At 46.4% G+C, this 17258-nt stretch overlaps 1 protein-coding gene across 1 annotated transcript in view; it reads left to right on the forward strand.

Moving 5' to 3' along the window:
- The window catches only part of LOC311228459 (uncharacterized protein), a gene marked incomplete at its 5' end in the record, with an annotated part of 53593 nt that extends 51293 nt beyond the window's left edge, over positions 1-2300 (forward strand). Inside the window, one exon of the mRNA XM_084314366.1 lies at positions 2006-2300. Coding sequence (XP_084170492.1) covers positions 2006-2067 — 62 coding nt within the window. The 3' untranslated portion in view covers positions 2068-2300. The remainder of the gene's footprint in view (positions 1-2005) is intronic.
- Positions 2301-17258: the final 14958 nt, after the last annotated feature.

Consider the following 17258-nt stretch of genomic DNA (forward strand, 5'->3'; position numbering starts at 1 on the left):
CACTTGATGGTTATATATTCCAGTTCTGGGGAGCAGTGGTGTGTGTGCTCATGTGCATTTCCCCAATGCTAAAATCCAATGCCAAGAACCATGTAACATAATTCTTGTCCAGTGACCCCCCCAAGCTCATGGTCTACGAGTATATAGTATTCAGTAAATGCGATGGATCAGTATCTACTTTCCACACGGTTTTCCACCCTGGCCTAGTCTCAACTAGGAGGTGGTGGGAGGCAAAAACATTTGCAATAAAGAAAGCTGTCATTTCCTGCAACTTAAAAACATAATTTCAGTAAAATGGTGGCACTGGTGCATTGTCATAGTGACGCTGCACCCCTATACCATTGTTTATACTGAAGGTTTAGTACTAGAACTGGTATCCAGGTGAAAAGGTGGTATTGATGAATCCTTTGTAACCCCCCCTGCCCCCCCATCATGCAAAAGAACATCTTTTGAATTTACTTCTGACCAGAGATGTGCTCACCATTCTTCAGTAAATTAAAGCTACTAATTGACTAACAAAGTCCAAAACAACCGATCATCGGGTCAAAACACGCTGAGGCACTCTACAAGAAGGGCCAGAGCCGCCTCTACTTCCTCAGAAGGCTGAGATCCTTCAACATCTGTACAAGGATGTTGAGGATGTTCTACGAGTCAGTGGTGGCGCACGCCTTCTCGTATACAGTGGCCTGCTGGGGCAGCGGACTGAGAGCGGGGGATGTGAACAGGCTGGAAAAGGTGGTCAGGAAACGAGGAAAGCCAATAACGTGGTGGGGGTGTAGTTGGACTCTCTGGCGGTGGTGTCAGAGAGGAGGAGTCTTGCTAAGCTCCACGCCATCATGGACATCCCCTCCCACCCACTATACACGGACTTAGCCGATAGAAGGAGCACGTTCAGTGCTAGACTCAGACTCCCAACATGCAGCACTGAACATCACAGGAAGTCCTTCCTACAAACAGCCATCAGACTATTAACGCCTCACTGAGCACAGAGTAACAGTATAACTTCCTGTACATTTTACTGTCTATTTTTACTGTATTATTGTATATTTTTGGACTGTATATTTTAGAATGTATATACATATTTATGAATGTATATATCTGACTACTCTTGTTCTTATTTTTTTTTTTTTTTTTCACTACCTGTATGTTCATTGTGAGCGATCTGTGGTGCTGAATTTCCCTCTGGATCAATAAAGTACTTCTATTCTATTAAGAGGGAGGGTAGCCCTTCTCAAATCAATGAGTTTTCCATGATGTGCTCTACTTTCATTCCAGCAATAATTTTTTATAAGAGATTCAAATGGTGGTTATCTTGTTTTTGGAGGCAATGTGTGGCTTATTTTTCTTACTTTAATGGAAATGTGTTTTAGATATGGTAATTATGTTTCTTGCTTTAAGGGAAGGGTGTTTTTATAGATGGTACTATGTTTCTTGCTTTAACCACATAGTCTGTAAGGTGCCCCAATTGGGGGACCCTGCAGTTTTATCATAAATCGATCAATACAGACCGTATTAATTAATGTTGTGTTTTCTTTAAAAATGTTGCCAAGAGTAAACACCCTAATCCTTATCAAAACAGCAGTCAAAGTGTGTATTTTCAGCACTACGGTTGTTTACCGATGTTTTAAAACTATTCATAAAATAAGAATTTATCGGAATAATGCTAAATCTTTTATCGTAAAAACGTGAGGAAATGACTAAATCCAGATTTAATTCACTGCCAAAGATGCAAAAAAAATTTAATTTATATTTTCCTTTTTGTTTCATTACGATTTACTCAAGCATAGTAAGAGACACAATATTTCTGACACTGGGAATACATTCCCATAGGTCCATAGATGTTCCTACATACCAAGAACATGCTAATTGACCTTGTAGAAGTGGAGCAATCTTCCATTTACTTGGGCATGTACTTTCAGGTGGATTTTCTGAAAATAGGGCTACAGCTTAACAGGGAAAGGTGTTTTTAGAGATTGTACTTGATTGACCTGATTTTCCTTTTCAGCTAAAACGGAGCTGGAGATGTTGGAAATTAACCAGGAAAGTAAGAAGAAGGAACTAAAGTGAAACATTTCCAGTTCTTTTAAAATGTAAATATTTGGTTGGTGTGCCTGCGCAGTAGAATCCCGAAGCAACAAGGGCGACGTGTCCCTCCCACGCAGACCCTCGCCACTGAGAGATTGCGCTGTGCAGGTGAAAAGATGCGACGGCTGCCTCCTCGAGTACCGGAGGGGACACGTGATGCAAGGCTTCGTCCACATTGCAGCCGGCTTGTGGGAGGCATGGCCTAACAGCGTTCGAGACAGGGGAGGGTAGAATTGGACAATACGAAATTGGGGAAGGGAGAAAAATAGAAAATGGGGAGAAAAAGTAGATAAAAAAAAAAAAAAACGTTTATATTTTGTTTAAATGTGTTAGTTTCTTTTGAATAGTTTCTAAATAAATGTACTTAAATTTTTGCTGTATCATTTTTACCAAAGAATTTCTTATAGAAAATAATTAAAGTTGTTTACCTACAAGAAAGTTCAGCCTACATGCCCACCAACCCTAAACAATATGACAATTCTATATGATTTTATTATTATCTGGCAATATGCTGCCCAACCCGGGTCCTGTCTCACCGACGGAATCAAATGGTGACTCTTTAATGCATTTAGGTAAACCCTTTACAGAAGAGGGCTTGTATCTTTTACATCTCAATGTTAGGAGTTTGCTGCTGAAGATTGTTTCTTAGTTAACTCATTGGGCGCCATTCACGAGAAAAGTCGGGTTAACTCACCATCGCTTGAGCGCCAATCACGAGAAAAGGTTTTAATCGTTATTTCTTTTATTTGCTATTGCCATTCATAATTCATCGGGGCAGCCTGTGCATACTGTTCTGAATGTGTCTGAGCTGGCAGACGGTCAATACCGCCCTCTAACGCCTTCGGCCCCTATTGCACTCCATTTGAAACGATGCAGTTTGTTTTCTGGGCTGAGCCCTGCGGGCGGGGTTTAAATACTCCGGCAGGGCGGCTACGTGGCGTAGTGGGCAAGGCGCTCGCCACGAATGCGGAGACGCTGGGATCGCCTGTTCGATCCCAGCGCTCCACATTGCTTTCAGTTTAGCTGGTCGTCCGTACTAATACACATTGGCCGTATTAGCGGGTGGGAAACTGATGGGTGGGGATCGGGCGTTGTGGACAGCGACTCCTACAGGTCGGTTGGTGCGCCTGCGCAGTAGAATCAGGAAGTGTCGGGGGCAGCGTGAGCCTCCCACGCGTTACTCCTCGCCACTGAGAGATCGAGCTGCGCAGGTGAAAAGATGCGACTGCTGTTACCTCAAGTACCGGAGGGGACTTGTGCTATGTATGACTTAGTCCACATTGCAGCCGGCTTGTGGGAGGCAAGAAACGTTCGTGACAGGGGAGGGTTGAATTGGATGATACGAAATTGGGATGGGAGAAAATATAGAAAAATGGGAGAAAAAGTGGATAAAAAAAAAAAAAAACTCCGGCAGGACAAGCGCTTACAACGATGCATCAACTAGCCCCCCCCCCCCCCCCCCCCCCTCGTTCATATGCAATGCCGGATAACGTGAGACGGACCTCCACGCCCAGTACTTGGAATGGCGATCAAATAATTGGATTATTTTTTTTGCATTACATCAGAGACAAGGTAAGGACACTATATATCCAATCTTGCGTTGATCTGATATTTCTTTCTCCCACGATCGAAGCTGTCTGTGTGGACTGTGTTTGTGCTGTTTACCGTTGGGGGGGGTGGGGGGGGGGGGGGGGGGGCGCTTCAAACACCAAGCTCCAAGCCCCAAGCCCCATTTCATGGGTACATGAGGAGACATAATAACGATAATCTAGCATTGATTTCAGGAACATTCGATAATCGGGTGAAAAATTACAACGTGATAACTGGATTTCACTAAAGGGCTATTTTCGCGTCTTTTCCTGTGATTACTCAGAATCACCCAAACTATACTCTTATTCACCACGGTATAACACGGAAATGTACAGATTAAAAAACAATCTGTTTTTTGCATGTTGACCAGAAGGAACTCACTGACGATCGACAGCGTTATTAGATCCATAGCTATAATATTTCATATATTTTAAGCACTCGCAAACACGGCATTCTCTCCATTGAACAAAGTGCTGGCACGCAACAGCCCCCATAGCGCCCTCTGGCGCCCAATGAGTTAACTAGCTCAAGTAGGTGTTTTCTGTTTCTCAGAAACCTGGCTTGATGCTAGTATCAGCGACTCTGAAAATTAACATTGATAACTATTCTCTTATTAGGAAATACCACAATTGGTGCGGTCGAGGTGTCTGTGCTTACATCAGAGCCAACCTAGATTTTACTATCAGACCAGACCTTGACGTCAATATGGCTGCGATTTTAATGATTGACATTTGTCTCCCTAAGACTAAACCCATCATTTGTCTCCCTAAGACTAAACCCATCATTTGTCTCCCTAAGACTAAACCCATCATGTTTGGTGTCCCAAACTGCTGGAGAAAGAATGTATTTTAATGGGTGACTTTAACACAGATATTCACTTTACTGTCAAAGATCATAGGATTAGCACGATTTATACAACGGCATGCAAATTTCTCGATTCTGATTGGCCATTTACACGTCTTTATTGGCAACAATCCACGGTCCTGGGCTCAGGACCCGCCCACAACCGAATCACATATCACTCCCCGGCTCACTCCGGGAGAAAACAAGATCGCGGACAACAAATGGATATGTTGATAGCACCATAACGACTAAATATGAAACGATTCTGTCAAGGGGAATGTGTTAGTCCTTTAAACAATGTTGGATGATGTAATTGATGGGTCTTGAGTCAATCTAGAACAAAAGAAAAATCGCGGATTGATTGATTGATTAATTGATTGATTTAAATGTCTACTTCCTTCCCACTGACTGCAACGTTCACTCTCACACTGTCCGACGCTGGCGTACCCACAAACACACACACACACACACACACACACACACACTGTGACACACACACACACACACACACACACACACTCCTGTCTGCAACAGCGGGGGAGTCAGACTGAGAGAGAAGCAGCGCTGTTTTAAGTGAGCATGGTCTATTGAATTGATTGATTGGTTGATTGCTAATTTTATTACTGTACCCCTGGTTTCCAACTGGTTAAGTTTAGGCTAAAAGAAATAAATAAAAAAATAGGGCGAAGAAAACGTTTTAATTTGTTTTACCTACTTTATATAGAAGCATCTAAGAATGAAGTTCTATGGAAAGTAGGTCTGCATTCCCTTAACAATTGTGTGTATTGAGCCGTACTGTATTGTACCCATTCTGCATCTGGTAATAAAATTTTCAATCAATCATTCCAATAATACACAGTTGGATGTGTTAGTTGGTTGGATGCACTTCAAGCTGCTTCCACATGAGGCAACTTCTCTCAATCATTCCAATAATACACAGTTGGATGTGTTAGTTTGGTTGGATGCACTTCAAGCTGCTTCCACATGGAGGCAACTTGTCTTTTTTGTAGTTGTGGGAACTACTTTTTCTGGCGGATGGTTTTTTCAATAAATCTTCGATTAATGTGTGTTTATTGTATAGAAATAAGGTTGGATGAATCTGGCAGTTGTATAAAAGCTTTACACCACTTGTAGTCGTGATTTGTGACCAATAAACCATGCCTAGGGGGGTCTAACTACCCTCGGCTGCGCCTCGGGCCTAACGACCACCCCTAGGCATGGTTTATTGGTCACAAACCACTCCTGCGCGTGATGTAATGCTTAAATACATTCTGTTTTAGATAGAAAGATAGATTCAAATGTATTGTCATTGTACATCACAAGTACAGTACAACAAAAAGAAGTTGCCATCTAACGTGCATAACAATAAGTGTAGCAACTAGTGATTCAATGGAATATACTGTATATAACAAAGCTACAGAGATTTTTTTTATGTTATGTTATTATTTTTGTCACTGCTAATGTCATTGTTATTATTATTGTGGTATTGTGAGGTCTTGTTATCGTTACTGTATTGTGTTCGTCTTGTTTTGTGTATAAAAAGAAATACAAATATTTGATAAAGTGTCGCAGTGGGCAAGGCCCTCACCACTAACGCAGGAGATGCTGGTATCGAGCCCAGCTCTCGCCGTTGCTACCGGCTTGGCCGGCCGTCATACTAACACAATTGGCAAGTGTTAGAGGGTGGGAAAGCCGGTGGGTGGGGATTGGACGTTGTGGACAGCGAGGACAGGTCGGTTGGGTGACACCTGTACAGCAGAAACAGGAAGTATCGGGGGCAGCGTGAGCCTCCCACGCGTTACTCCTCGCCACTGAGAGTTCGAGCTGTCTGGTGAAAAGATGCGACAGGCTGCCTCCTCGTGTACCGGAGGGGACACGTGATGCAAGGCTTCTATCCTCACTACAGCCGACCAGTGGGAGGCATAGTCTAGCAACGTTCAAGACCGGGGAGGGAAGAATTGGAATCACGGAATTGGGATGGGAGAAAAATAGGAGAAAAAGTGGATCAAAAAATAAATAAACATTTAATGGGATGGACAGGTGTAGGTTTTTTGACCTCACACAACTGATCCAAGATCCCACTAGAGTATGTGGTTAATCTAGTGGCACAATAGATCTAATTTTAGTCTCCGACACAAGAGTTTATATCCAAAGGGGTTAAGTGTCTTGCTCAAGGACACATCGACACGCTGAGCGGGAATGGAACCGGGAACCTCTGGATTGCCAGACGACTGCTCTACCTCCCGAGCCAGTCGCTCAGTGATAACTTATATCTGGGGATGTTCGATGTTGGCTTTTTTTCCGATAACCGATATTGTCCAACTCTTAATTTCCGATACCGATATATGCAGCCCCCCACCCCCCAAATGGAATAATTTCAGGTAATTAACATTACTTATTACGTTTTAACATTCGCCAAAATGCTTGATTGTGATTGGTCAATAGCGCTCGGTTGCCCCTAACAGCGGTAAATTATTTCTTGATAATTCACCGCTGTCAGGGGCAACGCGCAATAATGACCGCTGTTAGGGGCAACGGAGCGCTATTGACCAATCACAATCAAGCATTTTGATCGCAGTCACGAAAGCTAAGCTTTACCATTATGCACAGCTGCACTACATCAGGTGCAATCAAGTCCACACACCTGCCGGCGATGACAGAGGAGCAACAGAACAACTGCGTCTGCATTTGATATTGTCTTGTCGATGGTGTAAAATGAATTACGTATATGTTAGCCCTGTAATAAGCGGAATAATGTATAGCTATACTCGGTCATTGTCGCAAAATAATTGACCTTCACTGACCTTCCAGAACGCCGTTTCGGTCAATTATTTTGCGACAATTACCTTACATATCTCTTGTTGTGGAATTAACACAACATTATGCATACTTTTGACAATAAATAAAATCAAAATTTGTTCTTACTTGCTTGCCTGGGTAAATAAAGGTTAAATAAATGTTAAAAAAAAAATTGAAAACCGATACCGATTACAATTTTAATCATTTTAATCACATTTTAATGCCAATATCGGACATCCCTACTTATATCCCATGGTGTTCTATTATTGTATGGGATTAGTGACCATTTTGTGACCTTTTGCTCTAGGAGAGTACAAAGAGCTACGTATAACTCCCATAAATCAATCAGAGCCAGATCCCTCAAGCGCTACTCAGTGAGGCAATTCACAAGTTGGACTGGGCTTCCGTGTCCAGTACTGACGACATTAATCAGGCCTGGGACCATTTTAAAAGGTTATTTATCTCCGCCATCGATTCAGTAGCCCCAGCAAGAACAGTTGGAATTAAACGGAGATCTGATCCATGAGATCGTTGGGGTCCTACTAATCACCACAAAGTACCAGAAAATACCCCAAAGCAGTGTGCGAACCATACCAGGATCTTTGGAGGAGCGGGGGGGGGGGGGGGTAGGGGGGGGCGCAAAAAGAAATTCTCAGAGCGTTTCCCTGAGTCCGAGAGAGAGAGAGACGCCCGCGAGAGAGAGAGAAGAGTCCAGCTCACTGCACTGCCGCGGAGAGAGAGAGAGAGACTCCAGCTCACTGCCGCGGAGAGAATTACATTTGTTTTTCTTGCAGTTTTATTAAAAGTCACTCCTCATCTCCAGTAGTAAAAAAATTCAACATTATCGCCACCCACCTGTCCTGATGGTCTGCCCAATTCTCAAAATCTGCATGTCACAGAAGTAGTCCCCGCAGCAGGTTGCTTCGCCTTCTTTGTAAAATCAAAATTGGTTAGAAGGCTTACTTCTTTGATATTCCGTTTAACTTTCGACATTATCCTGGATGCGTCTATTTGTGCCTGCAGAGTGCAGACTGCAGTGCAGCGCCGCCACGCTCCGAATGGTAAACGCAAGAATAGCATGCATGTTGCATGCGTATTACGAGTAGGGTATATCTGCAGTGCCGCCCGCAACCCCATAGATTTATGCTATTGTCTATTACGGTGAATTTGTGCGCAAATCATTAATACATCAAAATAGCCTAATTTTATTATTATACACGATGATGACGATACAGAAAATTACAGAACATTTTGAAATGCATGGCAAAAATAGCATTTATTGTCAGTATTTTAGAGGCCCCCCAAAAATGCACAAATCATGTTTTCAGGGGAGCTGATGTCTGATCTAAGGGAGCCATGGCTGCCCCAGCTCCCCCATGATTCGCACCCTGCCCCAAAGTACCCCAAAATACCCCAAAGTATAAGATCATAAATCTTTTGTGGTACTTTGGGGTATACTTTGCGGTATTTTGGGGTACTTTGGGATATTTTCTGGTACTTTGGGGTGATTAGTAGGACCCGATCGTTGAAGCCATCGGCACTAGGGATGAAGCCTTGTCATTGTTTAAACAGTCAGAAGGCCAAGCTGACCTTCTACTGTTCACAAGTCTTAGGAACCAGGTACAGCTCCAAGTATGAGAAGCTAAATATAATTATTAGTTTGATCAAATCATGGTAAATAAGGATAACCCACAATCATTGTGGGAAAATCCTTAAAAACTTGGGTGGCACTACTGAACCAAATAAAGATTCTAGCCCATGTATTTCACTTCAAATTGGTGGCAAGAGTGTTGATAACAAACTGAGCCAATCACTTTTAACTCTTTCTTCACCTCAATCATGGAAAAAACCTGTTGACTGCCTACCAGTACCATCAGGCCCTGTAACTTATTGGCGGGATCATCTCCTTGATGTTCATCCATCACCCTCAACATAGGGGCCCCCCAGGGCTGTGTTCTGAGTCCCCTCCTCTACTCCCTGTACACACACGACTGTGTGGCTCAGCGGAGTAGCAATACAATCATCAAATTTGCTGACGACAGTGGTGGTGGGCCTGATCTCTGCCAACGACGAGAGGGCCTACCTGGAAGAGGTCAAGGTCCTGGCGGGATGGTGCCAGGAAAACAGCCTCTCCCTGAACGTCACCAAAACAAAGGAGATGATTGTGGACTTCAGGAGGTCGGGGGTCAAGGAATACAGCCCCCTCAGCATCGACGGGGCACCGGTTGAGAGAGTCAACAGCTTTAAGTACCTCGGAGCCTACATATCCGAGGACTTGACATGGACCACACACATTGACAGTGTTGTGAAGAAGGCACGACAACGCCTCTACTTCCTCAGGCGCCTAAGGAAGTTCCAAGTCAGTCAGAAGATCCTTAAGAACTTCTACTCATGTACAATAGAGAGCATCCTGACTGGCAACATCACCTCCTGGTTTGGGAATAGCACTGCACAAGACCGAAGCAGACTACAAAGAGTGACACGTTCAGCCGAACGCACAATTGGAGGGGGGCTCCCCACCCTCCAGAACATTTACAACAAGCATTGCAGGGGCAAGGCTAAGAGAATCATTAAAGACTCCAGTCACCCGAACAACTGCCTCTTTGAACTGCTGCGGTCAGGCAAGCGATACCGGAGTCTCAAGGCGAGCACAGAAAGACTCAGAAGAAGCTTCTATCCCCAGGCCATCAGGCTGCTAAACAAACAATGAACACTACACAACAACAACCATCAAACGCACATAGCACACACATCCACATGCACACACTCACTTTAAACAAACACACTGTAGCACCCACTCCACACACTTTATAGCACACACCCACTTTAAACAAACACACTGTAGCACCCACTCCCCACACTTTATATTTATTGATGAAGGATTGCACTACAACTCGTACACCTTACTGTAAATTGTACCTCATCCCATTTCTGCTTTGCAGTATATAGTACTGTACATTAGTACACTGCATAGTATTGTATATTATATGGTAACTCAGTTACGTCTATTCTGCATCGAACATTGTACATATGTCTATACTGAACACTGTGACCTCATTTTCTACTTCTAAATTACATGCTATACTACGTTATTTGATACTATCTTGTCTAGCACAGTCTCTGGAGCGTAACAGTAAGAAGCATTTTGTATGAAAGTATTCTGTACTTCTGTATGACAACTATTAAAGAAACTTGAAACTTGAACTTGATTTATGCTCGTCAAGGTGCTACTCCTAACAGTTTTACCTTTAAGCTAGTTTCAGTTGGAAAAAACTGCCAACTTTTTAAAGGGCCTTAAGTGTACTAAGACAAGACCCGGCCAGCTTCAGACCCATAGCACTCCAAAATTTCGACAGAAAGGTAATTACTAAAATGCTAGCTGTTCGACTAAATAAACACCTGTCAACCATCATTCACCCTGACCAAACAGGGTTCATTCCGAATAGATTTTCCTTCTTCAATGTCAGACGCCTCCTCAACACCATGTATGCTGGTCATAGTCGGACCAGGGGTGCTGCGATTTTATCACTTGACGCACAGAAGGCGTTCGATCAGGTTGAGTGGCCTTATATGTTTGAGTCACTGCATAGATTCGGGTTTGGTGATACATTTATATCCTGGGTAAAGCTCATATATGCCAGTCAAACATGTTCAGTTATAACCAACGGGGAGAGGTCAACCAGATTTCCACTGCTCCGTTCTGTCCAGCAGGGTTGCCCTCTTTCGCCCGGCGCTTTTCGCCGTTGCGCTCGAACCCCTTGCCCTAAAAATACGCAGTCACCCAAGTCTTGTAGGCTTGAAAGTTGGAGGCGTCGAGACACGCATCAGCTTGTATGCTGACGATGTAATATTATACCTACACAATTCAGAGATATCGATTCCCCCTCTTTTAGAATTAATTACCTCTTTCGGTGAGCTATCCGGATACACAATTAACTGGACAAAGAGTGACTTTATGCCTCTTTCTGACACCTTCACTCCCGGTTTCCTGGAAAATCTCCCATTCAAATTGGTCACATTTGTGGTCTGACCATACCCAAAGATCCTAAATTAATATTTAAATTGAACTTTGCCGACTATGTTTCAAGGCTAAAACAATGCATTGAAAATTGGAAAGTGCTACCCCTCTCCATGATAGGCCGCATAAACTCTGTCAAGATGGTTTCTCTCCCCAGATTCCTATACCTTTGTCAAAATCTTCCCATCTTTCTCACAAAGTCTTTTTTCAAAGAACTGGACTCTGTAATTCTGTCTTACATCTGGAATTATAAGAATCACAGAATCTCAAAAATGCACTTGCAAAAACCTAAATCTGAGGGAGGGCTGGTGTTGTGAAGGATCAGATTAAACCGAATATGTATATTTATTTATATATATATATTTAGTTGTATTTGTATATCGTTTGATATCCCCTGTATATTCCTTGTACAATATGCATTGAATATCCCTTTAGTCTACTAAACAGCCTATAATAGTTTCATTCTACCATTGGACGAGAACCTGGCGCCAGGTTGCCATACCCCTAGGTCCAAGTTCAATCGTGCCGCCTAACATGTCGTGGCAAGCCCCGGTTCCGCGCAGGAATATGTCGGGCGAAATACGAATGGTACTATTTGTTCATAGCGCATATATATAGGTTCTGTGGGCACCGTGTCCAAGACTTTGGATTCTCCCAAGACACCGTCGGCCAGATGGGATACCGCCAGCGGCTTCTCTAACCCCCCCCTCCTACTGTCTTACAACCAGCGGGACCCCCCCCCCCCTTAGTGTATCCAGCTATAATCATTTAAGTACCATCGCTATCGTTTCCTAAATATTCCAGGTTGTATACTTACTCCCTGTGTAACCAGAGATTGGACATTCAATGTTGATTTACCTACGAATACTCATTTGCCATAAAAGTGCATATTTCATATTTCAAATCATAAATGTAATTAAGTGATCGTTGTATACACCTTTTGCTGTATTAAACCTTCGATTTGGTACATTTGTGTGGATTCGTTTCATCAGGTGGGAAAGTGTTCATCATACTTATATCTTGTACTGGATGGCCAGAAGTTAAAGTACATGAGGTAGTGGTATTAAACATCATATCTAACAATACAGTCAGGGAATTGTACCCCTCAGTTACAATTGGTCCTTCGAGCCGGAGGGTAACTAGTGTAATATTAATATAGTGTTATTAATATCGAAATGGCCTATGATGAACACTCCACGAAACGATCCTCCTAACCTAGAACGCCCGCGGCGCAGACGACAGACACCTCAGTACTTAGAGGCTTACACTGTCAGTCAACTACCTAGCCTTCGACAAACGGTAAACGCGGTAGAAGTAGAAAGTAAAATTATGTCTGACCTTAACGACCAGGTTTCCCCGACCACAGAGGCCCTAGTAGGTCCTAATGTAACTGACCAAGCTCACGGTGGGGACCAGGAGGGAATTGACATGCCTTTACCCCCCGCCACTACCCAAGAAGTAGTCCCCGACCAGCCCCGGGAGGAAGACAACCCTACAGAGAGAGAACTCTGCACGGAAGAAGAGGAGGAGAGCGCCGAGGAACTAGAGCTCCAGGACTCCCCAACGAGTACCCCCAGGAGCGGTTCACGCAGGAGCGGCTCACCTCCACAACCGCCTTCCCCCAGCGAAGCGGAGAGGATACTACAACAGGCGTTCCTCGTCAGCCTGACAGCCTCTACCGAACGCGACCGACTCCAAGCGCAGATGCTTAGCGAGCGCGAACACCTCCAAGCACAGCAACGGAGCGAAGAACAGCGCACACGCCTGGAGATGAGACGCTTCCAGACAGAAGAGAATATGGCAAGAGACCGGGCCGACGCCCAGCGTGCCGCTGCCGGTGCCCAAAGAGACGCAGAGCGCGACAGACTACAAGCGCAACTAATAGAGCAGCTGATCAAAAGGACAACTCCCTCTCCCTCCGCCAGGGGTTCAAGGAACTCGTCGAGACAACAGTCAAGGGCAGCGTCACCACAACGAGCAAGCGACCCTGAACTTGACCAACAGACCGAGCCTATACCCCCCGCAGACCCCCTTCACCGACCGGTCCAAGCGAGACCCAGCTACAAGGAAGGAGCGGCATACACTGCGGAGAAGCTAAATAAACTATTACAGGATCTGGAAGATCTGATAGAGGAAGAAGAGGGAGAGGAGGAGAACCAAGCCCGACGACAGCACAGTACTCCACCGGACCAGGAGGTCCCATACAGTCCAGGCTATACCCCCGCGGCGCTGAGCTACAGACCCCCGACTCTATTCACGGGTGAGCACGACGCACGACCAGCCCCGAGGAACAGCACCTGGACCCGCGGGCCATGGTACCCTGCCAGTACCAGCCCACAGCGAGGCGCAAGAGGGGACTCGCCCAGGAGGTCTCTCCCCCAACGCTCGCCGATGTATCAGCCATCCACGGCGTCATACAATGCCACACCGTCATTCCCAGACTTCGCCTATGAGAGTCGAGCACAGTACACGGAGCTCCGGATGTGCTTAGAGACAATGATGGTGGATGTCGCTGATGAACGCCACAAGTATGCAATATTACTGAAGCACCTGAAAGTACCGCGAGCGCACAATATAGCGCTAGCCTATGCTACCTCTTCGACCCCATACACAGCGGCCCTTGCAGCGCTGGATCAGAGATATGGACGTATATGGGATTACGTAATCCAGGAGATAAGGCATATTGACCGCCTACCCCCAGCCACAGACAATCGCTCACTAGACGACCTGTCAATCAAAGTGCAGTCCCTGGTAGGGATGCTGGGAGCGCAACGGGAGAAGGGCATGCATGAGCTATACGCCAACTCTAACGTCGAGAGGATTTTGGAGAAGCTGCCACCCGCAAGACAGGATCGCTTTAGGCGGCAGAGGGATTACCGGGACCCCAACGGCCCCGAGCCATCCCTCCTTGATCTAGCCGACTTCCTGGCGAGAGAAGTCAGCAGCTTACGACTGGACACCTTCGGGCGGAGCACGCCAAGCTCCAGAGAGGGACCCAGGAGAATAAATGATGGAAGAAGATCGGTGACTGTCATGCACCAATCAGAGTCAGTACCGAGCAGTAAGAGTCACAGCACCCCCTCGAGAAAAGAGAAGTGGAAGATAGCGTGTCCCTACTGTGAGAAAGAACACTGGCTGTCACAATGTGACCTATTCACAAAGATGAATGCAGAAGAAGTGAGTCAATGGATAAAGTCCAACCGGCGCTGTTATCGATGTGCGCGGCCCCACATGGCAGCCGAATGCCGCCTAAAGAAAAGGTGCAGCCGGTGCGATGGAGCCCATCTAGATATACTACACGAAAGTAACGGAAGACGGCCTATACCTGCACCACGGAGCGGCACCAAGGCAAGTGTCATGTACATTGACCCCGCCAGCAGCAGCGGAGCCCAAGTGCTCTTAAAGGTAGTCCGTGTGACATTGAGCTACCAAGATAAAGTCATGGACACTTACGCCGTCCTTGATGACGGGTCAGAGAAGACCCTTCTGCTCGCCTCCGCTGCGACCCAGTTGGGACTGCGGGGGAGCAAGAACGAAATGACGATTCGGACAATAAGAAGAGATTTAAAGACGATAAAGGGCGAGAATGTCTCCTTCACCATCGCAGCAAACGGGCAGCCAGAGCGACGGTACAAGATTACAAATGCTTTCACCAGCCAAGAAATAGGCCTGTCGCAGTACACCTACCCTGTCACCAAGTTGATGGATAAATATGTGCACCTGCGCCAATTACCTATCCCGCTCATAGACGGCGCTACCCCGACCCTGCTGATAGGCTCCGACCATGCAGAACTCATAGTCCCGATTGACCGGGTCCATACAGGCCCCCGAGGCTGTCCTGCAGCAGTCGAGACCCGCCTAGGGTGGACCCTACAAGGCCCCCTCGCTAAATCTCTCAACCGAACAGCAGCCACTAGCTGCTTCCACTCCAGAACGACAGAAGAAGACACCACTCTCCTGCAGCATGTCGAGAGGCTATGGACCCTAGAGACAATGCCCTTTAAGAATGAAAAGAAAGATATTCGCTCTAAAGAAGACATTTACGCCATCAACCTACTCGAGCAGGGGACAAAGAGAGTCACAGTCGGCGGAGTGATGAGATACGCAACTCCACTCCTGAGGCGAGAGGGAATGCCCACCTTTCACGCAAAGAAAGACGCCACGGAGCGCTATCTACTGAACACAGAGCGGCGCCTAGCCAAAGACCCCGCTCAAGAGAGTGTGTACCGAGCTGAGATTGAGAAGCTAATCACAGCGGGACACGTAACAAAGATTGACATTAAAGAGGCCGATCAGACGACCGAATCATGGTACGTGCCGCATCACAAGGTCCATCACAACGGCAAGGATCGCATTGTGTTTAACTGCAGCTACCAGATCGGATCCCAAAATCTGAATAAAGAGCTCTTGCCCGGCCCCACACTCGGCCCCTCCCTACTAGGCGTGCTACTGCGCTTCCGCCAGGACAAGGTGGCTATAAGCGGGGATATCAAAGGGATGTTCTTGCAGGTGAGACTAGTAGAGGAGGACAAGCCTCTGCTACGGTTCCTATGGAGAGAGAAGATCGGAGATGAGAACCCATCCATCTACCAGTGGGAAGTACTCCCCTTCGGAACCACATGCAGCCCGTGCTGTGCTACATTTGCACTACAGAAACACGTCACAGAGGACCCAGCAGCAGATGAAGAGGTCCAACACAGTGTGAAGAACAGTTTCTACGTGGACAACTGTTTACAAAGCGTCTCGACTCAAGAAGAAGCCGAGGCTCTCCTAATCAAGTTACGCGCCTCCCTGATCAAAGGCGGCTTTGATCTCAGGCAGTGGGCCAGCAGTGACCCGCACGTATTGCGCAGCCTCTCCTCCGCGGACAAGGCTGCCAGCAGCGATACCTGGATGGCGACAATCCCAGGAGAAGCCCAAGAAATGACACTAGGACTAGTCTGGCGCTTCAAAACAGACTCGCTCCACTATAGACACAAACCCTTGGCTCCAGAGCAGGGAAGGTCGGCGGCGATACCGACCACCAGACGGAGTGTGTACAGAACACTCGCCAGACAATATGACCCGTTGGGATGTATTCTACCTTACACCACCAGGGCAAAGATGATTGTACGAGCACTATGGGACAAGGACCAGGGCTGGGACGACCCAATACCCGCACACCTTGCCTCAACATGGAGAGAGTGGGAGACGGAACTCCGCTCACTCCCAGGTGTCAATATACGCCGCAGCTACTTCCCATCCACAGTGAGGCCAGAGGCATGCGAGATTGAGCTACACGTCTTCAGCGACGCCTCCGAAGTAGCCTACGGATCGGTGGCCTACTTGCGTGTCCAAGAGATGGGAGGAAAGATACACACTGCTTTCATCCTGGCCCGCTCAAGAATAGCCCCACGTAAGCAACAATCTATCCCACGTCTAGAGCTCTGCGCAGCCCTCGCAGGAGCGCATCTAGCCACGTTAATCCAACGTGAACTCACCATCCCGGTGCATAGAACAATCTTGTGGTCAGATTCCACGACAGTACTCACATGGATCAAGTCCGATTCATGCAGATACAAAGTCTTCGTGGGAGTCAGAGTCACCGAGATTCAAGAGTTAACAGAAGAAGCAAGCTGGCGGTATGTGGACACCAAACACAACCCAGCTGACGTCATCACCCGAGGAATGTCTCTGGATGACCTAACCCGTCGCAACATCTACAGTGACGGACCAGCATTCCTCAAGCTCCCGGAAGGAGATTGGCCTACGCCCACCCCGAGGGAAGCAAGTAACGAGGAGGCTGAGAACAAGAAACCTATGTTCTGTGGACTGAGCACTGTCGCCTCCACAGACCCCAACATAGATGACTGCATTACCCTAGAGAGTGCGCAGCAAAGAACATTCCTGCGGCACCACCCAGAGATTCAGTCCACCACTGACA

The sequence above is a fragment of the Notolepis coatsorum genome, assembly GCF_963971535.1.
Source record: "Notolepis coatsorum genome assembly, chromosome: 5".
Classification (NCBI taxonomy): domain Eukaryota; kingdom Metazoa; phylum Chordata; class Actinopteri; order Aulopiformes; family Paralepididae; genus Notolepis; species Notolepis coatsorum.